The following is a 24121-nucleotide window of genomic DNA, read 5'->3' on the forward strand; positions in this document are numbered from 1 at the left end:
AGAACTGAGCCTGTGTTCTCCTGCCCTCATTGTTAAGCTAACATGCTGTCCCTGAAGATGCCCACAGATCGGCAGCCCTGACCCCACTGCTGGTCCCGCAGTAGCCAACTGACCTGCAATGGTGTGTGCGTACAGCCGGCTGCCGAAGGTGAAGACATGCAGCTCGTACAGCTTGGCGATCTTCTCCAGGAAGTCCTTGCAGTGCGGGCGCAACCGGGTGTGCAGCATCGGCTCACCCCGACCCAGCTGGAAGTGGAAGATGCCCTGCAAGGACCACAGGGCCATGAGAGCGCGCACGGGCTCGGCAGGAGTCTGCAGACGAGCTCCAGTGTCGGGAGCCGTCTGTGAACGGTGCATGGACCAAACCGGCATCATAAGCCGTCGAATAGGAAAAATCCTGCTAGTGAGACGCCCAGACACATGTGAGCTCCTACTCAGCTCTGCCAAAAGGTCCCCAAGCCTCTCAGAGTTGAGTGTGGCTTGTCAAGATGCCATCAACCTTTGACTGCAAGACACCATAAACAAAGACTCGGCCTGCTGAAACCGTATCCCTTCCTTTGATCCTCTCCCTTGAATAACTGGAGCCATTTTTTAACTGTTGGGTTCCAGCTCCTCCCAGGACTAGAAGACTCTGTCAGGCACTCTGCTTTATTCTATTTTAAATGTTTTTTAGTTGTAGATGGATACAGTACCTTTATTTATTTGGTTTTCGTTGTAGATGGACACAGTACCTTTATTTTATACGCTTGTTAACTTACATGTGGGGCTGAGGATGGACCCCAGTGCTTCACACATGCTAGTCAAGGGCTCCAGCACTGAGCCCCAGCCCCAGCCCCAGTCCAGGTACTCTGCTTTTAGAACTGATTCTCTGGGCTGGGGTTGTGGCTCAAGTGGTAGCACGCTGGCCTAGCATGCATGAGGCACTGGGTTCGATTCTCAGCACCACGTAAAAATAAAATAAAGATATTATGTCCACCTAAAAATAAAAAATATACTAAAAAAACCCCCAAACCAAAAAAACCTGATTCTCTGACTTTGTCTCTTATTTCTTCACTATTTCAGACTTCACTATTTCTCAGGGGGCTTATCCTCTCCTGAAGAGGAAAAGTTACCCTGGTGAGGTGCTGGTCACCTCAAAAAGTGCAGGGCCAACCAGGACCTCAGGAGGAGCCAGTAGCCAGCTCTGATACACACCAGGGGAAAACCTTTCACACTCACTGACTGAGGAAGTGCAGGCTGACACCCTCTGAAGCCAACTGCCCTGTAAGCGCACTGACCACCAGGACCTGACAACTACCCATGACAACTACCACAGCTCCCGATGTACCTACCCCTCATAACCATGCAATCACCCCAATTACCTAAAGTGATCACTTCTGCTGACTACCCATAGTAACTGCCAACTACCCATTGTGATGATTAACTGCCACTTATAACCATGTTAACCACACATGGTGACAGTCCCTCGGGACCTAACAACTACCCATAATAACTACCACAGCTCCCTGGGGTAACTACCCCTGGTAACCATAACCATCACCCACAACTGCCTATGACTATTACCTATGGTGACTACTTCTGGTAACCACAGATGGTGACAGTTAACTACCACTGGTAACTGCTAAACCCATGGTGATGCAATTTTCCCTTAGGACCCAACAACCACGTAGGATAATGACCACCACTCAGACACAGAGAACTGCAGCACGAGATCATGTCTACACTGGCTAATCTGAAACCCGAACACTGGGTGACCTACAGAAGTATTAAAAACAAGACTATGTACTCTTTTTTAAAAATATTTTTTAGTTGTTGATGGACCTTTAATTTATTTACTTGCGTGTGGTGCTGAGAATTGAACCCAGTGCCTCACACATGCTGGGCAAGCACTCTACCCCGAGCCTCAACCCCAGCCCCAAGACAACGTACTCTTACACTGAATCATGGGAGTGGTGGCTTCTAGGAGAGCCACGCTGGGAACAGATGACAATACTCACTTTGTTTGACATCTGTGGACAGTGTTGCTCTGTCGTGTGAATTAGGGTCTGGTCCAAATCAACCATGAGGACTAGTTTTCTGTTTCGATGTAGTCTTTGCTGATCTTCCCTCCCAAGTTTTTCAGCTTGCTAAAATTAAAAGAAAAAATTAAAAGAGTTCTTATATTTGGATCCAATGTAAACGCCAATTCCATTAAAAGAAGTGAAAGGACACTGTAGGTCCTCATCAGGATCATCACATGTCCAGGACCTAGAGTCCACAGCAGCCTGCACACTCAGGGCCTCCCCACTGGCCAGTGCTGCACACTGACCAAAATCCAGTCTGTCTGGTCAAAACCTGCTTACGGGAATGTGGGTCATGGTGGCACTTTGTAATTGACTAGATATGAAAAGGAGAGGGGGAAAGGAAGCGGGTGTCTGTAACAACTCAGTTGAATGCTACGGAACACCTCCGTTCGGGTGAGCTGCAACAATGACAGAGGCGGCTGACAGTGCAAACCACTGGCCTGGCCCAGAGGCCAGGGAGGAGGTTCAGTCCTCCTGGCCCAGTGCTGCCCCTTATCACTGTGAGGTAGGTCCATCAGCCATGAACAGGCAGGGGGCCGACGTCAGACGTGTGCACTAAGAAAATCCATAAGTCATCCAACTGAGACCCCAGGGAGTCGTCCTGGAGAAGAGGGCATCTGGGAATGGGAACCCCAATGCCCAACCTCCCCCTGGTGGTAGGTAATTGCCACCCCGAAGGTGACTGTTTCCCCAATCACGGGACCTGATGGAAGCTGGTGAGCTTCAGGAAAATGGGGCCTGGCGTGTCAGAGCCTCCTGGGTGGAAGTTAACTGCGACCCCTTAAGGGAACCACTCTCTCCTGAGACCAGGTCTCCCAGACATTCTCTCCCGCGACCATCACCAGGGCACACCCACCCTGTGATGAGGGCATCATGAGGAGATCCCCAGAGGGGGAAGAAGAGAGCAGAACCAGGACAATGAAACGCAAATCCCCGACACCTGGTGTGGCACTGAATGCTCCCTCTGGTTCTGGGAGTTTACTGCAGCTCGGTACTACTCACCTGAAACCCCCCCCCCCCCCACCGTGAGACTGCAAGCGGCGGCGGCAGAGAACCCTGCAGCAGCTCTGGCCGTGCGGGCATGCTTCTTTCCCTGCAACCCCCGGGGGCCTGGCGGGCCCAGAGATGGGCGACAGCACTTCCACACTCCAGGCCCGGTGCGGGCTCTCCTCTGAGACGGCCCTGCCCAACCTGCTAGAGGGCAAGCGTATCCACGAGGTAAATATGTCAGGTGTGCTTCCTGCCAGGTTTCTTGCTGTGACTGCATTCAGCTAGTCACAGAAGAGGTTAGCTGGAGACCTCCTGCCACATGGTTCCTGCAGGGGTGTGGCATAAAGGGACAGCAGTTCTGCTGTGGTGGGAAGATGGGAGACGCCCTTCTCCTGCGTCCCCAAAGTTCCTGACTTTGTTTTACACACACAGACGAATTCACATCTGTTTAAAGTTCAGTAATCCAGAAAAACCAGAGCGGTGCATCTGGCATTCTGTCTTCCCCATAAAAACAGACGGAAGTTGATGTGTGTCACGTGAGAGCGTCAGTCTGACCAGATCCCCATAGTGAGCAACGTCTCCCCACTTACAGAAATGGACGACCTGAAGCACTCTCACAACCCAGACCGAACACCCACTGCCTGTGGAGCTCTCTACAGGTGCAGGGGTGGGGGGTGGAGGGACACTTGCCTGCACACCACACAGAGGCCCATGCGGCCCCAAGCTTCAGGGTGACCCGTGGGTACCAGAGCAGCACAGGCACTCAAGACGCTCTGGAGGGCAGGCTTCCCAGTCCTGCACAGGGCCTGCAGCACAGCAGATGTCACCTGGGTCCCACCTGGCCACCTCACTTCCAATCCTCTCTATGGCAGCTGATGCCCAGCTCCACCAGCACAAGGACGATGGCAGTTCCCGGGCAGCAGACTGCCCCAGCAGCCTTGTCCCTCACAGCCGCCTGGCCCTGCTGTCCTCCCTGTGCACACCCTTGGAAGCATGCTGCCTCTGGAGCTGTGTCCAGGCATCCACCACATCCCTTTCACCCGGAATCTGGCTCGAGGGGCACCCAAACAGAGCGGTGCCTGCACTGGCAGCACGAGGGAGGTTCCTGCCACGGAGCTGTGGGGCAGACTTGCTGGTTAAAGAAAGCGGAGGACAGAAGCCATCAGTCTGAAACGTTTGAGCCACTGCACAGCTACCCTTCAGAAATGACACTGTAGACGGGTCCCATGTCTTCACAGGACCCCGTGTACACTCACCTCAGAGCTCACCATCAGCTCTGGCACACTGTGGACCATGGACACGGTTGCTGTGGACAGCGGCACCTGCTGCTCGCCATTCTTGCTCTGCAGCCTTTGAAGGCAAGAAGATACCTTAGAAGCTGCTGTGCTGGGGTTAACTGGGACGGGCTCCAAGCTGCAGGCAGGGCCAGGCCCGTTGCCCCTGCACAGAACCCTGCTCTGCGGCAGCTGGGGAATGCCCTGCACTGTCTGAGCACCATCAGGAAAGCACCAGACCCCAAGCTCTCAGTACGCCACTCTCTGGGCCACAAAGCGCAGCTGTCCCAGCCACACTCACACCTGCAGGCAAGAGTTAGCTGCATTCAGGGTCAAAACCCTCTAATTAACTACGGAGTCATGAGACCCACGAACAGGCCTATAAGTGAAACAGAAAAAAAAAAAATCCAAGTGTCAGCCACCCTCTAGACTGACAAAGAACCACTTGTTATCAGCAGTTGGCTGGCCCACAGCATGGGAAAAGAGGGCTCAGGTGGGAACATGGCCATCTGCACCGGGGACATGACAAGCCTGTGGTCCCCACAGGGAGAACAGATCCCAACCCTCTAGCATGCTCCCATTGCATCTGAGCCGAGCACCCGGAGTGATCTGGGGCTTCCACAAACCAAGAATGAAAACAGGATCCAGTCTGGTTGGGTGTGGCCAAGGGAAGGCGTCTGTTCTCGGAACCCTGCCCACAGGCCCCGCCTCAGACCCCAGGAGTGCTGCCCCTCCCTCCAATGCTGCTCACTGGGTCAGGTCCTGGCCACACTCCGCACACAAGCCCTTCATGACAACCGGGTGGCTGCATCCTTCCAGCGTCACCAGAAGCGCCCTGCAAAATATGAGATGAAACAATGACTCATCATAAAGGAAAGACGCTTTAAAATCCATGGGTATGTCGGAGTATGAGAAAGGGCACCAGGAAAGGGCATGAGCCTTATCCAGCTTGACCCTGGCTCTCACTTGCTCCAGAGGGCCTCACCCCACACCAGGGTTGTTTGCTTTGACTACAAAATGAAGGGACTTTGGGCTGGAATTGTGGCTCAGTGGCAGAGCGCTTGCCTCCCATGTACGAGGCACTGGGTTTGATCCTCAGCACCACGTAAAAACAAATAAATAAAATAAAGGTACCAGGTCCATGAAAACTAACTAACTAACTAAATAAATAAATAAATAAAATGAAGGGACTTTTCCCTTGTGGATCTCTCTCATGGAAAACAAAACAGAACAAATTCTGCTATACATAGCAGAAAAAATAAGGAGGAGAAGAGGAGGAGCTGAAAAAGTAAGGATGTCTACCTAGAAGAGGAGACCACACAGAAATGGCCTCAAAAGACATCAGATACATTAAATATGTGCTTGTGACCCCTGCATTTCCGATGAGCTTGTGGAAACCGAGCTTTATTCTCTTGACTTACCCCTCCTTACCTCTTATATGACATTTTGTATAACCCTGAGGATCGCCTTCCATTTCCATGCAATTTCCCTTCTCACTCCCTTTCCCTCCCACCTCTCATCCCTGTTTAATGTAAATATTCTTCTCAAGCTCTTCGTCCCTACCCTGTCCTTGTTTACACCCCTTATATCAAGGGAGTTCATAATCCACTTGAATCAAACCATGTAATATGATGTATTAAGAACTATGTAATGTTATGAACGACCAATAAAAAAATAAATAAATAAAAATCAATTTCATATCAAAAAAAAAAAAAAAAAAAAGAAACCGAGCTTTATTCCTGAACGCAGTGGGAGGCACTTGGGTGATTCTAAGGATAACAAGCTCTGGCTCCTCCCATGGGTGGCTCCCATTCCAGAAAGGCTCATGTTCAGAGAAGTATTTTTTTCTGATAGAACTTCTATAATATTCCTAGTTTTATACAGATTCAGAGGTGATTTCTCTCCCTGTGTCCACTGCTGGTTCAGCCCTTACAGAATGCTTAACAAGATGTAGAGAATGTGTATGCTGAACGTCAAAATCACTGATGTGAGAAATCAAAAGTCAAAATAACCATCATGGATTGAAAGACAGCACAGCAAAGATGTCAGTTCTCTCAAAATGACCTTCAGGTTTTCCCAACTCCTATCAAAACCCCAGCACAGCTTCTGTAGGCACAAACTTACTCTAAGAACTACGCGAAAGGCACTGGTCCTCAAGTAGGTGAAGCAAAGACAGTCAGATGACCGAACGCCACCTGGTTTGGAGTTGCCCTGCACAGCTGCGGGGGCCAGAGGGAGGGCTGCAGACAGGGATGCTTGCAAACGGTGCAGACATGTGACCGGCTCTGGCCAGTTCTGTGGCTGAGGAGGACATAATGCCCAAAACCTTGACCTGAGCATCAGACCTCACACAAAGCCAACTCAAAATGAACTTACACTTTAAAAAAAGGGAAGAAATCTTCAAGATCATGGTCTAGACAGAATTGTTAGACTTGACACTAAAAGCCTGAGCCATAGACAGTAAAACTGATCATTGCAGCTCATCAAAATTAAAACTCCTGCTCTAGAAATACCCTGTGAGGGTGTAAAGACGAGATATGCACTGGGAGTGTCTGCAGGTCACACCCCAACAAAGGACTGGTATCTGGTATACAGAACTCTTCTGATTCCACCACCCTGCTAGAAAACAGGCAGAAGACACTCGCAGACCTTTCACTAAAGGTGTGCACACAGCAAAGGCACACCATGGCCGGCACAGCACACCATCACGGCAAGGCCATGGACCACCAGCACTGCCAAAGGGAGGCACAGTGGCTCTGCTCTGCTTCCTGAGGACACACAACCACAGCCGTAAAATATAGAGACAAGTTCCAAGTCCCAAAGAATCAGCTTACTGGGTCTCAAATTAGAGCACATGGCCACGCTGGGCATCCCACAGGTACTGGCTTCTTTTCCTACTATCCACAACCAGGGCCACTAGGGTAGTCCCTCTCCCATGGGACTGTGAGCCCTGGGCTGGAGCCCCACACGGCAACCTCACAGTTCCTGTTGGTTCAGAGAGCATGGTTTGGGCAGAGGGTGTCTCCTCCAGTCCTGACAGTCCCTCCAGAAACTTGTCCCACCAATATTTCCCCTCCCCCAAGGGTACCCTCTGACCATCTGAAACAACACTTTGACCTCCATCCAAACTCTGCCCTGCTTCCCAAGCTTAAAGTAAAAGGACCAGGCCACCTGCACCAATCCACGTGGCTTTCCTGCCAAACCATCTTCCCTCTGGGACACCTCCGGGTTCCACAACATTCACACCCACAGCACTGACAGCCTAGGGTCCACTGGTACACAAGGGAGGCCACAGCACCTGACTCAGCCTTGTTCCTCCCAGTGCCCAGGCTCCTCTGGGGCTCTGTCCCATGTCTGGCACTGCTCTACCCCAACCACGACACTCAAACCCTGTCATCTGAATAGTCCGGTGTCTCTCACCCGAGCACCATTATCAAGTTCCAGGTCTCCAGCCCCTCAGTGAGCGCCTGGTCTCCCTTCTTCCTGGCCCATGCCTGTACACCACAGAGCAGCCAGCTCTCTAAAGGGAGACTTGCACTGCTCCTGCCCCATTCAAAACCAACCCTCCGTGTGGCTAAGGCGTGCACAGGGTGGCCCTCTGGGTTCAGGCAGAGCCAGCACCAGCACTCAATGCTCCTTCCCAAAGCTACAGGGCCACAAGAGCCCTGGGCCATCAGGACTCTGTCAGGCCTGGGTGTGCCTTGTGCCCTGTGAGGTGCTAGGGTGGGTGTCACAAGAAGCAGAGTAAACTGGCCATGCAATGGACTGTGGGGTTTGTGATCAAAGACTGCAAGAGAACGGAGGACCAGGGTGGCAGGAGCAGCGGAGAGGAAATGAATACACAGTCACGAGCCTCCTGGACTCTAGTCCCACGTTTATGATGCTCGTCTATTTTTACACCAGTGATCACACTGCCTTGATTACTGAGGTTGTACAGTATGTTTTGAAACCAGGCAAGCGAACACAATCATTTCCTCTTAGCTGCTCCTGCCACCCTGGTGTTTCCGCCAAATGCCCAAGGAGCATCTTTTTTTGCAAAGATTTTTTCCCTCCAGCCTACAGTTCACTTTTCATTTTTTATTAGTATTTTTCAAAGAGCAAGTTTTACAAGACTTGGTGAAGTACTGTTAATTACATGTTGGGGGTCATCCTTATTAGGAAATCCTCGCCTTACGCAAGATTGCTTATATTTCCTTCCACAGGTTTACAGTTTTACATCATGTCATCAGGTGTGTAATCACTGAGTCACTTCTCAGTAGGATGTAAAGTAAAGGCTGGGCTATTTTACCTTGCCTGCGGATCGTGTGGCTCTTAACAAATCACCCACCCAGTGCCAAAGCACACGCTTGGGATCTCAGTTCTGCAGATGAAGTCTGAAGGAGTCTCACTGGGCTCCAGCCCAGAGCTGGGCAGAGCTGCCCTCCATGGCCCAGAAGGGCTCCGTGGCTTCTGCTCTTCAGAGGCACCTGCAGCTGTCAGCTGCAGCCATCCTGGCTGGCGGGAGGGGGGGTCCTCACACTCTCTCTGGTTCTTCCCCAATGTCACATCTCCCTCTGACCATGGGGGTGGGAGGACAATTCTGTCCACTAAAGGGACAGACAGTTGTGGGCCCATATGACCAAAGCACCAGTGCTGGCACTTTTCTTCACGGGTTCCCTGAGGACAACCTGTTGGTCTGTATCTACGAGCCTTCTGGACTCTAGTCCCACGTTTATGATGCTCGTCTATTTTTACATCAGTTAGCACACTGCCTTGATTACTGAGGTTGTACAGTATGTTTTAAAACCAGGCAATACACTCCTTAATTTTGTCCTTTTTTTGAAATTGCTCTTCTAAGGTTCCTGAATTTCCATATAAACTTCAGAACCAGCTCCTTGATTTCTACAATTTTATTTCTGCTGTGCATAAGTCATGTAATTTTCTGTGCTAGGGTCTTATTTTACAGTGCAGGTTCTGCACACCAAGACACCTGGGACAGCAATGGGCACCTGGGGGGATCCTGGTTGCCGCTCAACATCCCACAGGGCACAGGACACTGCTTCACAATCACCCATCCCAGAATGTCCATGGGTGCCCATGCTGGAGGCTGAGAGGAGACACACTGCCTGCTAGCTTGTCCACCAGGGCACTCAGCTTCCAGGAGCCCATCCCAGTGGGCACAGCAGCCAGCCAGCACACTCACCCACAGGGACAGCTCCAGGTTCATGTGACAGCTTCCACCACCAAAGAAGTCCGCAGACCATGCAAGTGAGGGTCATGCAGCCTGCAGAAGCCTCCCCTCTGCAGGGACTCTGGACGGCTATCTAAGGACTACCTGCAGAGGAAGTCACAGACTAACTTTATTCCCCATAAAACTTTGACATCTAACCTTATTTATACCTATGGGGATTAAGAATATGAAAATTTATACTCATAAAAATGTTAAAATAAATATATACTAAAATTAAGCTCGAGCTCTCCAACTCCAAGTGACTCTGTGAATCCCTGTCCTGTCAACTAGAATTTTGAAGGATGCTCCACAAGGCCAGTACCGACCGAAGGTTCCCAAATGCTTCCCACGCCCCGGCAGAAAGCCCACTCTCCTCTGAATGAAGAGGGTCTCAGTGCAGAGTGGAGCCGGCTCCCTCAGAAAGAAGCACAAAGCAGCCCACAGGATCTCAGCTCCAAGTGACAGTCTACTAGAAACCTGCGCTGCGATGAATGAGCATGGGATGCCAGCACCACCGCCTGACCAGTCTGAGAAGAAAGGTGCCACGGGACACAGCACCTGTCGGCCCAGAGAGGCTCTGGGGAGAGGCTGAAGACACAGCAGAGCCTGCCTCCTGTGGCCATGAGGCCAGCCTGTGTCCCTCACTCAGCATCCGTCGAGGGCCAGCTTCTAGAACTAGAGAGATGCAGGTGAGTTCTGGGCGGGGCCCAGGCCCTGGAAAGCAGCTGGGAGCTGCGAAACGATGGCACAGGGGCGAGTCCCGGGTGCTTTGTGACCTGTGCAAGTTCAAAGCCTCAATCACGTAGCCATGCCAATGGGCTGTTTGTCTTTGGGTCAAAGTTCAGTGAGAATTTAAGGTATTTACAGATTAATAAAGTATCTTTGTCAAGATACTTAATTACAGTGGGAAAATCAGTGACTCTGCAATAGGAACTTGGCAGACGCCACCATACCCAGGGATCGACGTCTAACCTCACCACACAGGATGCACGGCGTTCACAGGCTTTCTCAAGTGACACCACTGCTGTCAGTCCTACTCACTACAAACCACCGTCTAACCAAGGCGTGCTCTATGACAGCCGACAACAAGGCCGGGAGGAAGGCAGATGGCACTGACCCAGGACAGGTGTCAGTCCTACTCACTACAAACCACCGTCTAACCAGGGCGTGCTCTATGACAGCCGACAACAAGGCCGGGAGGAAGGCAGATGGCACTGACCCAGGACAGGTGTCAGTCCTACTCACTACAAACCACCGTCTAACCAAGGCGTGCTCTATGACAGCCGACAACAAGGCCGGGAGGAAGGCAGATGGCACTGACCCAGGGCAGGTGTCAGTCCTACTCACTACAAACCACCGTCTAACCAGGGGGTGCTCTATGACAGCCGACAATAAGGCCAGGAGGAAGGCAGATGGCACTGACTCAGGACAGGTGTCAGTCCTACTCACTACAAACCACCGTCTAACCAGGGCGTGCTCTATGACAGCCGACAACAAGGCCGGGAGGAAGGCAGATGGCACTGACCCAGGGCAGGTGTCAGTCCTACTCACTACAAACCACCGTCTAACCAGGGCGTGCTCTATGACAGCCGACAACAAGGCCGGGAGGAAGGCAGATGGCACTGACCCAGGACAGGTGTCAGTCCTACTCACTACAAACCACCGTCTAACCAGGGGGTGCTCTATGACAGCCGACAACAAGGCCAGGAGGAAGGCAGATGGCACTGACCCAGGACAGGTGTCAGTCCTACTCACTACAAACCACCGTCTAACCAGGGCGTGCTCTATGACAGCCGACAACAAGGCCGGGAGGAAGGCAGGTGGCACTGACCCAGGACAGGTGTCAGTCCTACTCACTACAAACCACCGTCTAACCAGGGGGTGCTCTATGACAGCCGACAACAAGGCCGGGAGGAAGGCAGATGGCACTGACCCAGGACAGGTGTCAGTCCTACTCACTACAAACCACCGTCTAACCAGGGCGTGCTCTATGACAGCCGACAACAAGGCCGGGAGGAAGGCAGGTGGCACTGACCCAGGACAGGTGTCAGTCCTACTCACTACAAACCACCGTCTAACCAGGGCATGCTCTATGACAGCCGACAACAAGGCCGGGAGGAAGGCAGATGGCACTGACCCAGGACAGGTGTCAGTCCTACTCACTACAAACCACCGTCTAACCAGGGCGTGCTCTATGACAGCCGACAACAAGGCCGGGAGGAAGGCAGGTGGCACTGACCCAGGACAGGTGTCAGTCCTACTCACTACAAACCACCGTCTAACCAGGGGGTGCTCTATGACAGCCGACAACAAGGCCGGGAGGAAGGCAGATGGCACTGACCCAGGACAGGTGTCAGTCCTACTCACTACAAACCACCGTCTAACCAGGGCGTGCTCTATGACAGCCGACAACAAGGCCGGGAGGAAGGCAGGTGGCACTGACCCAGGACAGGTGTCAGTCCTACTCACTACAAACCACCGTCTAACCAGGGCGTGCTCTATGACAGCCGACAACAAGGCCGGCAGGAAGGCAGGTGGCACTGACCCAGGACAGGTGTCAGTCCTACTCACTACAAACCACCGTCTAACCAGGGGGTGCTCTATGACAGCCGACAACAAGGCCGGGAGGAAGGCAGGTGGCACTGACCCAGGACAGGTGTCAGTCCTACTCACTACAAACCACCGTCTAACCAGGGCGTGCTCTATGACAGCCGACAACAAGGCCGGGAGGAAGGCAGGTGGCACTGACCCAGGACAGGTGTCAGTCCTACTCACTACAAACCACCGTCTAACCAGGGCGTGCTCTATGACAGCCGACAACAAGGCCGGGAGGAAGGCAGGTGGCACTGACCCAGGACAGGTGTCAGTCCTACTCACTACAAACCACCGTCTAACCAGGGGGTGCTCTATGACAGCCGACAACAAGGCCGGGAGGAAGGCAGATGGCACTGACCCAGGACAGGTGTCAGTCCTACTCACTACAAACCACCGTCTAACCAGGGCGTGCTCTATGACAGCCGACAACAAGGCCGGGAGGAAGGCAGGTGGCACTGACCCAGGACAGGTGTCAGTCCTACTCACTACAAACCACCGTCTAACCAGGGGGTGCTCTATGACAGCCGACAACAAGGCCAGGAGGAAGGCAGATGGCACTGACCCAGGACAGGTGTCAGTCCTACTCACTACAAACCACCGTCTAACCAGGGTGTGCTCTATGACAGCCGACAACAAGGCCGGGAGGAAGGCAGGTGGCACTGACCCAGGACAGGTGTCAGTCCTACTCACTACAAACCACCGTCTAACCAGGGGGTGCTCTATGACAGCCGACAACAAGGCCGGGAGGAAGGCAGGTGGCACTGACCCAGGACAGGTGTCAGTCCTACTCACTACAAACCACCGTCTAACCAGGGCGTGCTCTATGACAGCTGACAACAAGGCCGGGAGGAAGGCAGATGGCACTGACCCAGGGCAGGTGTCAGTCCTACTCACTACAAACCACAGTCTAACCAGGGGGTGCTCTATGACAGCCGACAACAAGGCCGGGAGGAAGGCAGGTGGCACTGACCCAGGACAGGTGTCAGTCCTACTCACTACAAACCACCGTCTAACCAGGGGGTGCTCTATGACAGCCGACAACAAGGCCGGGAGGAAGGCAGGTGGCACTGACCCAGGACAGGTGTCAGTCCTACTCACTACAAACCACCGTCTAACCAGGGCGTGCTCTATGACAGCCGACAACAAGGCCGGGAGGAAGGCAGATGGCACTGACCCAGGACAGGTGTCAGTCCTACTCACTACAAACCACCGTCTAACCAGGGCGTGCTCTATGACAGCCGACAACAAGGCCGGGAGGAAGGCAGGTGGCACTGACCCAGGACAGGTGTCAGTCCTACTCACTACAAACCACCGTCTAACCAGGGGGTGCTCTATGATAGCCGACAACAAGGCCGGGAGGAAGGCAGGTGGCACTGACCCAGGACAGGTGTCAGTCCTACTCACTACAAACCACCGTCTAACCAGGGCGTGCTCTATGATAGCCGACAACAAGGCCAGGAGGAAGGCAGATGGCACTGACCCAGGACAGGTGTCAGTCCTACTCACTACAAACCACCGTCTAACCAGGGTGTGCTCTATGACAGCCGACAACAAGGCCGGGAGGAAGGCAGGTGGCACTGACCCAGGACAGGTGTCAGTCCTACTCACTACAAACCACCGTCTAACCAGGGCGTGCTCTATGACAGCCGACAACAAGGCCGGGAGGAAGGCAGGTGGCACTGACCCAGGACAGGTGTCAGTCCTACTCACTACAAACCACCGTCTAACCAGGGCGTGCTCTATGACAGCCGACAACAAGGCCGGGAGGAAGGCAGATGGCACTGACCCAGGACAGGTGTCAGTCCTACTCACTACAAACCACCGTCTAACCAGGGGGTGCTCTATGACAGCCGACAACAAGGCCGGGAGGAAGGCAGGTGGCACTGACCCAGGACAGGTGTCAGTCCTACTCACTACAAACCACCGTCTAACCAGGGGGTGCTCTATGACAGCCGACAACAAGGCCGGGAGGAAGGCAGGTGGCACTGACCCAGGACAGGTGTCAGTCCTACTCACTACAAACCACCGTCTAACCAGGGCGTGCTCTATGACAGCCGACAACAAGGCCAGGAGGAAGGCAGATGGCACTGACCCAGGACAGGTGTCAGTCCTACTCACTACAAACCACCGTCTAACCAGGGGGTGCTCTATGACAGCCGACAACAAGGCCGGGAGGAAGGCAGGTGGCACTGACCCAGGACAGGTGTCAGTCCTACTCACTACAAACCACCGTCTAACCAGGGGGTGCTCTATGACAGCCGACAACAAGGCCGGGAGGAAGGCAGGTGGCACTGACCCAGGACAGGTGTCAGTCCTACTCACTACAAACCACCGTCTAACCAGGGCGTGCTCTATGACAGCCGACAACAAGGCCGGGAGGAAGGCAGGTGGCACTGACCCAGGACAGGTGTCAGTCCTACTCACTACAAACCACCGTCTAACCAGGGCGTGCTCTATGACAGCCGACAACAAGGCCGGGAGGAAGGCAGGTGGCACTGACCCAGGACAGGCGGCTCTTGCTACAGAGGCCTCCTCAGAAAAAGAAGGAGCTCTGCAGCACAGAGGGTGGCACTGCACAGACACTGACACTGGCCCTGGTGACGGCACAGCAGTTGTGTGAGAGGATATTGGGGTTTTCTGGTTTGTTTTTGAAATGAATCACTCACGGGAAGGTAGCAGACACCTGGGTGAGCTCACCTGAAAATCCATATGCAGTATTATCGCAACTTTCCTCGAAGACTAAAACTATGGCCAAGGAGGCGGGAAGGAGAAAGAGTTCTTGTTTTGCCTGGCTGGAGGCTGGCATGTGGGTGGGCAGTCCCCACCCAGCATTTCACCAACCGACAGTCAGAGTTGGGCTGCCACTGACGCGGGGCCCTGCTCAGAAGGCACCAGGGCCACGAGGAAGCCTGGGGCCCCAAGAGGCCGGGACCCGGCATGGCTACCAAACTGCAGCTCTGAAGAACCAGCCTGAAGCACATGGAGAAGAAGCTACCGTAAGGACGGGCTGGCTCCCTTCTCATCACCACCAGAACTCCACGGGCCACTACGGAGACACAGAAGGGATTCTTAGGACTTCCACTCAGAACGCAGCTGCCTCTCAGGCCACACGGCTGAGGCGCGCCACAGGCTCTACTGCCCTCTGCTGGGGACAGGCTCCAGGATGAAGCAGCAGCACCCACCTCAGAATTTAACAGGCAGCTCCAGTCCCTGGCGGCCTGGCAGAGCCTGAGCACCCCTGGGGCACACCCAAGACAGGGCCAGAGCTGGGGGCTGTGCCTGTGCGCTAACAGCACACGACCCACGGATCATCAGAGTCCACCACCACTCCTTCAGTCAATCCAGAACACATCAAACGCACGAAATCCCATGCCTCACAATTTACAGCACAACGTGAAAACTACGGAAAATCTTTTAAAAGCTACTTTAAGCTGGATACGACAGCGCATGCCTGTAATCCTCGGGAAGCCGAGGAGAAAGACCACAAGTTCCAGGTTAGCTTCGGCAATTTTGTGAGACCCTGTCTCAAAATTTTATAAAAGGGTGGGGTTATAGCTCAGTGGTAGAGTGCCTTTCCTCAGTGCTGCTGAAAAAGGAAAAGAAAAAGCCTCTCTGAAACACAGATATCAAACAAACCTTTCTCCACTTCGTGAAACAGCAAAGACCTGTACCCACATGATGTAAAAATCACTAAGGTATCTGGTCATAACCTTTAGGAAGTATATGTATCTTTTAGAATATTTTTGGAAACATACTGACTGATTCCATTTTGTCTAGGTTCTTCCCCCGAAACTTAAAAAGCACTTTTCTTGAGACAACAGATCTGCATCATTTCTTATATTTACCTTTGATATCATTATTTAAAAATGTATATGTAAAGTTGACTCATCCATTCCACCATACCCAAACATTTTACTTCACTTAATACATTTAAAAATTAAAGAACACACGGGGATGGAGATACCCATCCCAGGCAGACAGGCCTCTGCTGGAGACACCAGAATCTGCAGCCGGGCCAGCAGTGTGCTCACACAGCTAGGGAGGCAGAAAGGAGGCTGGGGTTCTGTTCTGCAAAAACCGGAAACACGAAGTGGAATTCCACCTGATGTACAGTTCAACCATGTTTAACAGGTTTGATTAAACAAAGTGACCATTTCCCTAGTTTAGGACATGTCTTTTTTAACTGTGTGATCTTTTAAATAATGCAGCTGCCAACAAGAAAGAATATGATTATTTAACTGAAAAAAATCTACTAACCCATCAAAATTCTCTATATCACAATGAACAAGAAATTTCCTTATTTCCAAAGCAAGACTTCATTCTGTAGGTATTATTTAAGTGCACTGACTGAAATGCGTTTGGAATTTTAAACACCTAAGTTTAGAACACTGAAATGGCAGCTAATCTTAGAAGAGGTTACAGTTGAAGTTGTTTTATTATAGCCTCTCCAAGATTTTTAATCCTAACACCTAAAAGTAACAAAGACAGCAATGCTGATACTGCTGGAGCACTCTCCTTTCACCAACTCACGAACCTGCTGAGACTCAGGCACCTGTCACACACAGCGCCATCTCCACCTCTGCTTGGAGACGGTCCATCGCACCAATTACCTCACGTCACCTGGTCATTTCACCCATTTCCCCTCTCTTTGGACTTCAGTGTCATTCCATGAATGGATGACAGAAATAACAAATTCACACTTAGTTTCTGAGGGTGACTTATCAGTGTATTTATTTTTAGTTGTAGATGAATGATAACTTTATTTTTTATACGGTGCTGAAGACCGAACTCAAGCCTCACACATGCTAGGCAAGCACTCTACCACTGAGCCACAACCCCAGCCCTTATCAGTGTATTTTTAATCAAAATATTTTAAATTCACATAAATATTGCACAAGCAGAGGTTCCCCACCACTGCACCTACTTTCCCATCTGGGGATGTCTGTGGACGTGGTCCAGCCAGCGGCACACACACACGAAGGGCGTGCACAGTGAGGCTCCCGATTCTGAAACCTTGGTTTCCTTCCTGTGTACACCGAGGACGTAACCCTACTACAGATCAAGGTGACAACCTAGCGACTGTTTCAGCTTCACCCAAGAGAAGTGTTAAGTTCTTAGAACTGTTCTTTGTTTAAGAACCACCTCAGATGAACTCTGGGAGGAAGGCGAGAGAGACAATGGCCACATGTGCCTGCTGCCCTCGTGGAGCCCAGCCACCTGTCTGCTCTGCGCTCCACCTCAGTGACCTGCAACAGCCACCTGAGGCTCACTCCCACACACCTCCCTGGGACCCTTCCTTGCTTTAACCTTTTGTGTTGTTGAGAATTTATTAGACTTACTCCACAGACACAGGACCAGAGCTGCTTCTCTGTCCCTGGGCACCTCAGAGTGTGCTGGCCACAGGCTACACAAGCCAGTCACACCTCTCGGTCTCACATACAGTCTCAGTTAAAAAACTAAGCGGCTGTCAAGTATCCTGTGCTCAAGGGTCAAGGGCCACGATGGCTATAGTAACTGTTGCAAAGTCTGTGCTCAACTGTATCAAGACATCATTCAGGCAGCTACCAGGCTCCTGCTGAGCAAATGTGACTTTCTTCAAAACCTCACTTCACTATTCACAAATAAGCTTTTTACAAGCCTAATGAAAATCAAGAGGAAAAAATGATGATAGTAGAAAAGTAGGAACTCTGGACAAATCTTCTGTGATGAAATCGTTCTTGATGCCTGCAGGGGCCCAGGGACTCAAGCCTCAGGAGAGACACCACTGTCCTTCACAGGAGTTCTATAGGAGGGACATCCCAACACCACACACAGAGAGCAACTCGGCGATCAGGGCAAGCAGTGGCTCAGCAACTCCATGAGGGACCAAAACGGTCCATCGCACAGACCAAGGGTTCGGGGCCAGGCTTCCCCAAGAGCAAAGTTTGCATGTGGTCTTGGCCAGCTGGACACCTACATGTTCCTCAGGCAGCCCTCCAAGAATGCCATGCTGACACCCAAGTTTCTGATTAGTCAGCAGGGCTAGAAGCCGCTGCAAGAGCCATAGGTTCCACTGGCGTGGGGAGGCTTGTGCAGAGAAGACAAGCTCAAGGACAGACCTGTCCCTGCATACAAGATGACAAGGGCAGGCCAAGACCCCCTCAATCCACTCGGCACTGTCTGAACAAATGTATGTGACTTAAGCCATCCGAGGGGTTCTCTAAGGTGAACAACCCAAATCTGTGTACAAACGTTTAATGCAAACCAAATCAGATGCTTTCTGTCCTGCATGGTCTTAAGAACTTGAGACTTCTAGAACACCTCCAGAAAGCTATCAATATAAACCGGTCATGAAACAGCTGTCCATATGATTTGGGGACCTGCTCAGTATAAGTTAAACACCTGGGGCTATCAGACAGAAAGACCAATGGGTTTGGTCCAGCTCCTCTTCCCTGATGACCCTACTGTTCTGTCTATACCTGGTGTGAAGCCATCAGTTAGGACTATGGAACTGCTGTGGGTCACAAAACCGGAGACAGAAAAACAGGAAATCCTTCAAAATGAAGTGCTGGGCTCAGGATCCTGAGAGGGAGCAAAACAGCTAGCTCTTTACTGACCAGGAAGGTGATTACCGTCCAACATTAGGATAGAATTTGACCACATTCTCTACTAGGCTACACATAAAAACACATCCATCTGACATCTTTCACCTGAAATGTCTGCCTCCAAAAGTGTTTCAGAGATTGGAACATTTGAATAGACTTCACACTGAACAGCCCTACACTGAAAATTCAAAATCTGAAACTTTGTGTGAGCATTTTGCCAGCACTCAAAAAGTTTTGTATCTTGCAGCATTTTGGACTTTAGATTTTAGGATCAGTGACACCTAATCTGTACAATTAGATTGTGGGGAAAGGACTACTTAGCCGAAATTCATGAGCTGTGGGAACCCACCACAGATGGCTGTATGCCTTACTATGGAGAGTTCTCTCTACAGCTCTTCAGACACATGCCAGTCAAGCCTCTGCAGTCCACACAGCGGAAGGCTGCTCACGTCAAGGGTGCTATCCTACTGAAGAAGTCACTGGCAAGCTGTCTTCTACAAAACCCCTGTCAACAAGTGACGTAATTTAGTGATTTTCAAATCGTGTCACACAGAAGTACAGCAGACTTTTTTTGTGTGAAGCCAGACAGTCCCAGTCAGCCCTGAGTCCACGCTCAAACACACCTGTGGAATTCAAGAAGGCAGGCAACCTGAGCTGTGGACCCCATGCCAGAGAGGCAATCACAACGGCCAGAGGAAACACAACAAGGCTCCCTCCTGAACCCACACTTCAGACGCACACACGCAGGCACACAGGAATGCCACCACAGCTGTGAATGTCACATCATCATAATGTTCCCTGGACTCACAAAACCCCACATACAAATGCATATAAATAATTCCAACAGGAAAGGAAGCATTTTAAATTCAAGGTGACACTGCTTGATTTTCTAAAAGCAGGGATCCACCTGCTGCTCCTGGACGGGTGGGGAAAGGACCAAGTGGAACACCTCTGGTGTCACCTGGATACCTCATCTGAGAAGGGATGCCACTCATCAGTTTCTCAAGCCTCCAAGATAAAGGACCCCAAGGTCTCAAACCTCAAAAAGAAGATAACAGCCACTTGCTGCAGGAACGTGTCCTCAGGCCAATTGCTCAGCTGATTGCTGAGGCCAACTAGCTGGGTGGCTTGATTCATTATCTGGGCCTCAGTGGCCACTTTTGTACAATCAGAGGAATGGAATGAAATGAGTAGAGCTCTCCACTTCTGGATCAGTGAACTTTACCCCTTTGGTACTCGGACTGAGGCTAAATGCTAATTAGGGACCAAGTGAACATTAGGTAGCTTTCCTAACACACCAACACAGGGCCCACCAAACTCACAGCCCTGACCTCTGAAGGAAGCCAGGCAGGGGGCACTCTAGGGGCACATCCTTGAAGCAGCATATTTTCTGCCTGGGGGCTTCCTATCCCTGCCTGTGAGCATTCAATAGGAGGAGTGGGTGGTGACCCAAAGTCCTTACCCAGGCTCCATCTCCAAAGACACACTGGGGCTGCCATGACATGGGAAGTGAAGTTGGGAAAGACAGTGAGACGGAATGCCTGGGTCTGTGGTCAAAAGGTGGTGCTGTCCTGATCCTTGTTTGTGCAGAGCAGCAGTAGAAAGTATTCAACACAGGCAGGGTGGTGCCAACCCAAGATAGAGGACGGTGGTGGGCAGAAACACAAGGGTGGTGTCCTTCCAGAGGGAAGCTCTCACACCCAGTGAGGCCAGCAGCCTTCGCACTCGCGGCAGTTTCTGTTCCGTGGAATCGGAACAGCCTAGGTACACACACATGCCTGTGTGTCAGCACACTCTAAGAACACGGCACTGGCAAATTCAGGCATAAACTGGACACTCAGCAGTCAAGCACCTTAGAAGAGGACACATGTCCCTTTGTGAAGCCTGGAAAGCCGTGGAGTCCATACATGACGATCCTGTCACCTGGACCCAGCCTGAGCTCTGTCCCTTTCTCAGCTATGAGGCAGAACCACCGGGTTTTACAACCGCGTTTCACAAAGTTTACAAGTGTTTAAAGACCTGCACACGCCCCACAGCTTCTATTTCAATAACAAATCTGGAACCTGCCTGAGTAGTCCTGTACTCACGGCCACCCCCAAGTTGTCTTCATTTACAAAAGGTGGAGTCCATCTACTACAGAAAAGTAGAAGTGCGTGCAGATTCCCCAAAGGGAGCAACTTTGGGTCACTAAAAATTTCATTTCCCAATCAAAATGCCTCCAGTAGTAGGGTCACAAGTGGTGGGTCCCCAGCTTTACCAAGTCGCGCAGCTGCTGGGGTGGCCCTTTCCCAGCTCCCACCCAGCGCAGCTCCTCCGGGTGCCACTGTCCACCCAGCCACTCCTCCCGCGGCGCCCGGCCCTGGGACCCCACTCCCCGACCGGCCCACTCACCCAGGGGCCACCACCTGGCCCGGCTGCGCGCAGAGCTCCCGCACCACGCCGGCGCGCTCCGACCTGAGCCTGCGCTCGGCCCGCGCCGCGCGCACGCAGCCCCCCGAAGCGGCGCGGGCCGGGGCGGGCCCGGCGGGCTGCGCAGAGGAGGCGGCCTCGCACACGGCCAGCACCGAGCCGATGCGCACAGTCGCGCCCGCCGCCACCCTCCACTCGAGCAGGCGCAGCGGCGCGGTGCCAGGGCAGCGCACCTCGGCCACGGCCGCCGGCGGGGCGCCCGCGGCGGGAAGGCGGGCCGCGGGCGGCACCTCCATCGCGACCGGGGCGGGGGGCGGCCAAGCAGGGGCGCTCAGGGCGCGGCGCCCACCGCGGGCGGCGGCGACGCTGCGGTTCCCGCTCCGGCACCGGCTTCACCCGCCGCTCCGTGCGCGCCCACTTCCGGGAGGCGAGCTGACGTCACGGCGGGCGACGTGCCGTCGCGTGCGTGCGCCCAGGCCGCGGGTAAACACGGGGCCACGCGGGGCCACACCCGCGGGGCGGGGCGCGGGGCGGCGTCCCTGGGCCCGGGCGCGCCGAGCCGGCCGCCGTCGGAGGACCCCGGCGCGCGCCGAGTCCCTCGGGCCCCGCGGGTCGCCGTCTCAGTCCCGCCGTCGCGAGACTACAAGTCCCGACGTGCCACGCGCCGCCGTCCCCGGGCTCTCGTGGTCACTCCGGCCCCGGAGTGGCGAGACGGCGGCTCCCGGCGTGCAGCGCGGGCCAGGCCCCTTCTCGTCGCCGCGCCTGGTCCGCGCCGCTCTCGGGCCCGAGCTCCGGGCGGCCCGGCCAGTGCGCGGTGGGCGGGAGCCGGCGGCTCCGAGCAGCCAGCCGAGTGCGGAGGCCGAGACCCAGGGCCCAGCCCCTGTCCGCCCGGCCCGGCGGAAGGTCACCCCGGTCCTGTATTCAGTGTCCACCAGCGTCACGAGGCAGGAAGGAATAGGTAGGGGTTGAGACAGAGCATCGTGCCTGATCCGAGGAAGGCAGCTACTCTGCAGTTGCCATAAGCCCAGGCCTCACCCTAAAAGAACAGGTGGTGTCTTCAGACTTAGGAAAGCGGTCATGTGGACCTGGAACCTGGGCAGCATCTTCATCAAATGAGTCAGTATTTGTGCAGGAAAATCTGCGTGGAATGAAAAGACCACAAGCGTCTGTTAGTTCTGACTTTGCAAATCAGTTGCACAAAACTTCCCACCTTCAAAACTTTGGATTTGGGGCCTATGGAGAAACGCCTGGTATTGCACATATTCTGAGGGAGAGAGGGATCCAGCTCTCTGGCGTAAGGGTTCCATCTACTTCCTCTGGACTGCTCTTCAAACTTCTGTCCGCCCTTTTCCTGACTTTCCAGAAAGTGTTTCAATTTTTCACGTGTATTTCCTTTGTCCTCTGATTGGGGTTGCTAGTGAGGCCACAACTGAGAGCAGTGTAGGGAAAGGCACAGCAGCAGGAGGGTGGCAGTATTACCGCAGGAAGGACCAATTCCTGAGCTGTGAACTTCGTCTGCACGTTTGTGTGACTGTGCCTAAGGCTTTCGCCTGCTTCATAAACCAGTGTGTGGCCTCAAGAAAAGCCACAGGGAGGCTCTATCTTACGCCGTTTATGAAGATTAGCTCAAAGCGTATTGAAGACTAAAAGAGACCTAAAGCCACATAATTTCTAGAACAGGGAAAGCTCCATGACTTTGGACTTGGCCATGATTTCTTTGTTATGATATCAAGTGCACAGGCAGCAAAAGTAAAAGTAGACAAATGGAACCACATCAAGCTTAAGATTTATGCACCTCAAAGGACACAACTGACACTGAAAATGGGACCTATGGAATGAGAGGAAATATTTATTTCTACATCATTAGGGGTTAACATCTGGAATATATGAAGTCCTACAACTCAAGGACAATAAAATAACCAATTTAAAAATGGGCCAAGGACTTGAGTAGACATTTTCCCCAAGACAAGAAATGACCAACAAGCACATGAAAATATAATCACTAGTCGAGAAAAGCTAATCAACACCACAACGAAACATCACTCACACCCGCTAGGGGAGTACTATCAAAATAAGTATTGGCAAAGATGTGAGAAATCCTGGGCACTGTTGTTGGCAGGATACAATATTGCAGCCAGTGTGGGAAATGGTGTTCAGGTACATAAGAATTAGTATTAGTACATGATCCAGCAGTCCCACTTCTGGGTATTGAAAGAAGGATCTAGAAGAGCAGCGTGCACACCCAGGTTGACAGCAGTGTTAGAAAGGTACACAGCAGGATATGGAAGCAACACAAGCCCTGTAGGTGGGGTGCATTATGAGCAAAATGTATGTGCACACCATGGAATATTATTTAGCCTCAAAAAGCAATGAAAAGCACATGATACAACCTGGATGGACCTTGGAGATGTGCTGAGTGAGATGAGTCAGTCCTGGGGGACACGTAAGAGTCTACCTGTGAGGTGCCTAGAACTCAGACCAAGGTGGACTGGTCACCAGGGCTGGGGGCAGGGGAAAGGAGGCGTGCGTGTTCACGAGGGTAGTTTGCACACCAGTTGAACAGAGTGTACGGTCCCGAGCTGTGCACCATGGTTAATGAGCCAACTTTTATGTTTGTAACCACAATTAGAAATTTTAAAAGAAAGGAAAAGTGCGAATGGAATAAGATGATTATTTTTCTTTTGTATTTTTAGAAACCCTTTGTAGTGTTCATTATTTTCAGCATAATAAATATTGATATTTCTGAATACTCTGAGGCTGTGCTCATTCTTAGACTATAAGCCATATTTGGTTGAAAAGCATGCAGATTGATAAGGGGAATTACGTACACAGAAAAAGCAAGGCCCAGGTGTGTTTGGAAGCCTTTTAAAAATTGTTGCCAGCTATTTCTAAAAATTGATGATTTCTAGGCAGCAAATTAAGAAAATGAAGTGTTTACCAGTTCTCACTATCCTTGATTTCCTTTGTATGTTCCTTTGTGATTTCTTCCTAACTTCA

At 52.2% G+C, this 24121-nt stretch overlaps 1 protein-coding gene across 2 annotated transcripts in view; it reads right to left on the reverse strand.

Moving 5' to 3' along the window:
* The window catches only part of Ctdp1 (CTD phosphatase subunit 1), a 50647-nt gene extending 29155 nt beyond the window's left edge, over nucleotides 1-21492 (reverse strand). Inside the window, exons 1-5 of one of the 2 annotated variants that reach the window (XM_026412458.2) lie at nucleotides 21107-21492; nucleotides 5079-5162; nucleotides 4310-4403; nucleotides 1998-2126; nucleotides 114-264 (exon numbers count right to left, since the gene is read on the reverse strand). In XM_026412458.2, coding sequence (XP_026268243.2) covers nucleotides 114-264; nucleotides 1998-2126; nucleotides 4310-4403; nucleotides 5079-5162; nucleotides 21107-21420 — 772 coding nt within the window. In that variant the 5' untranslated portion in view covers nucleotides 21421-21492. The remainder of the gene's footprint in view (nucleotides 1-113; nucleotides 265-1997; nucleotides 2127-4309; nucleotides 4404-5078; nucleotides 5163-21106) is intronic. The other variant, XM_026412459.2, reaches the window with a different exon arrangement.
* Between the last annotated feature and the right edge of the window lie 2629 nt (nucleotides 21493-24121).

Source organism: Urocitellus parryii, chromosome 13, assembly GCF_045843805.1.
Source record: "Urocitellus parryii isolate mUroPar1 chromosome 13, mUroPar1.hap1, whole genome shotgun sequence".
Classification (NCBI taxonomy): domain Eukaryota; kingdom Metazoa; phylum Chordata; class Mammalia; order Rodentia; family Sciuridae; genus Urocitellus; species Urocitellus parryii.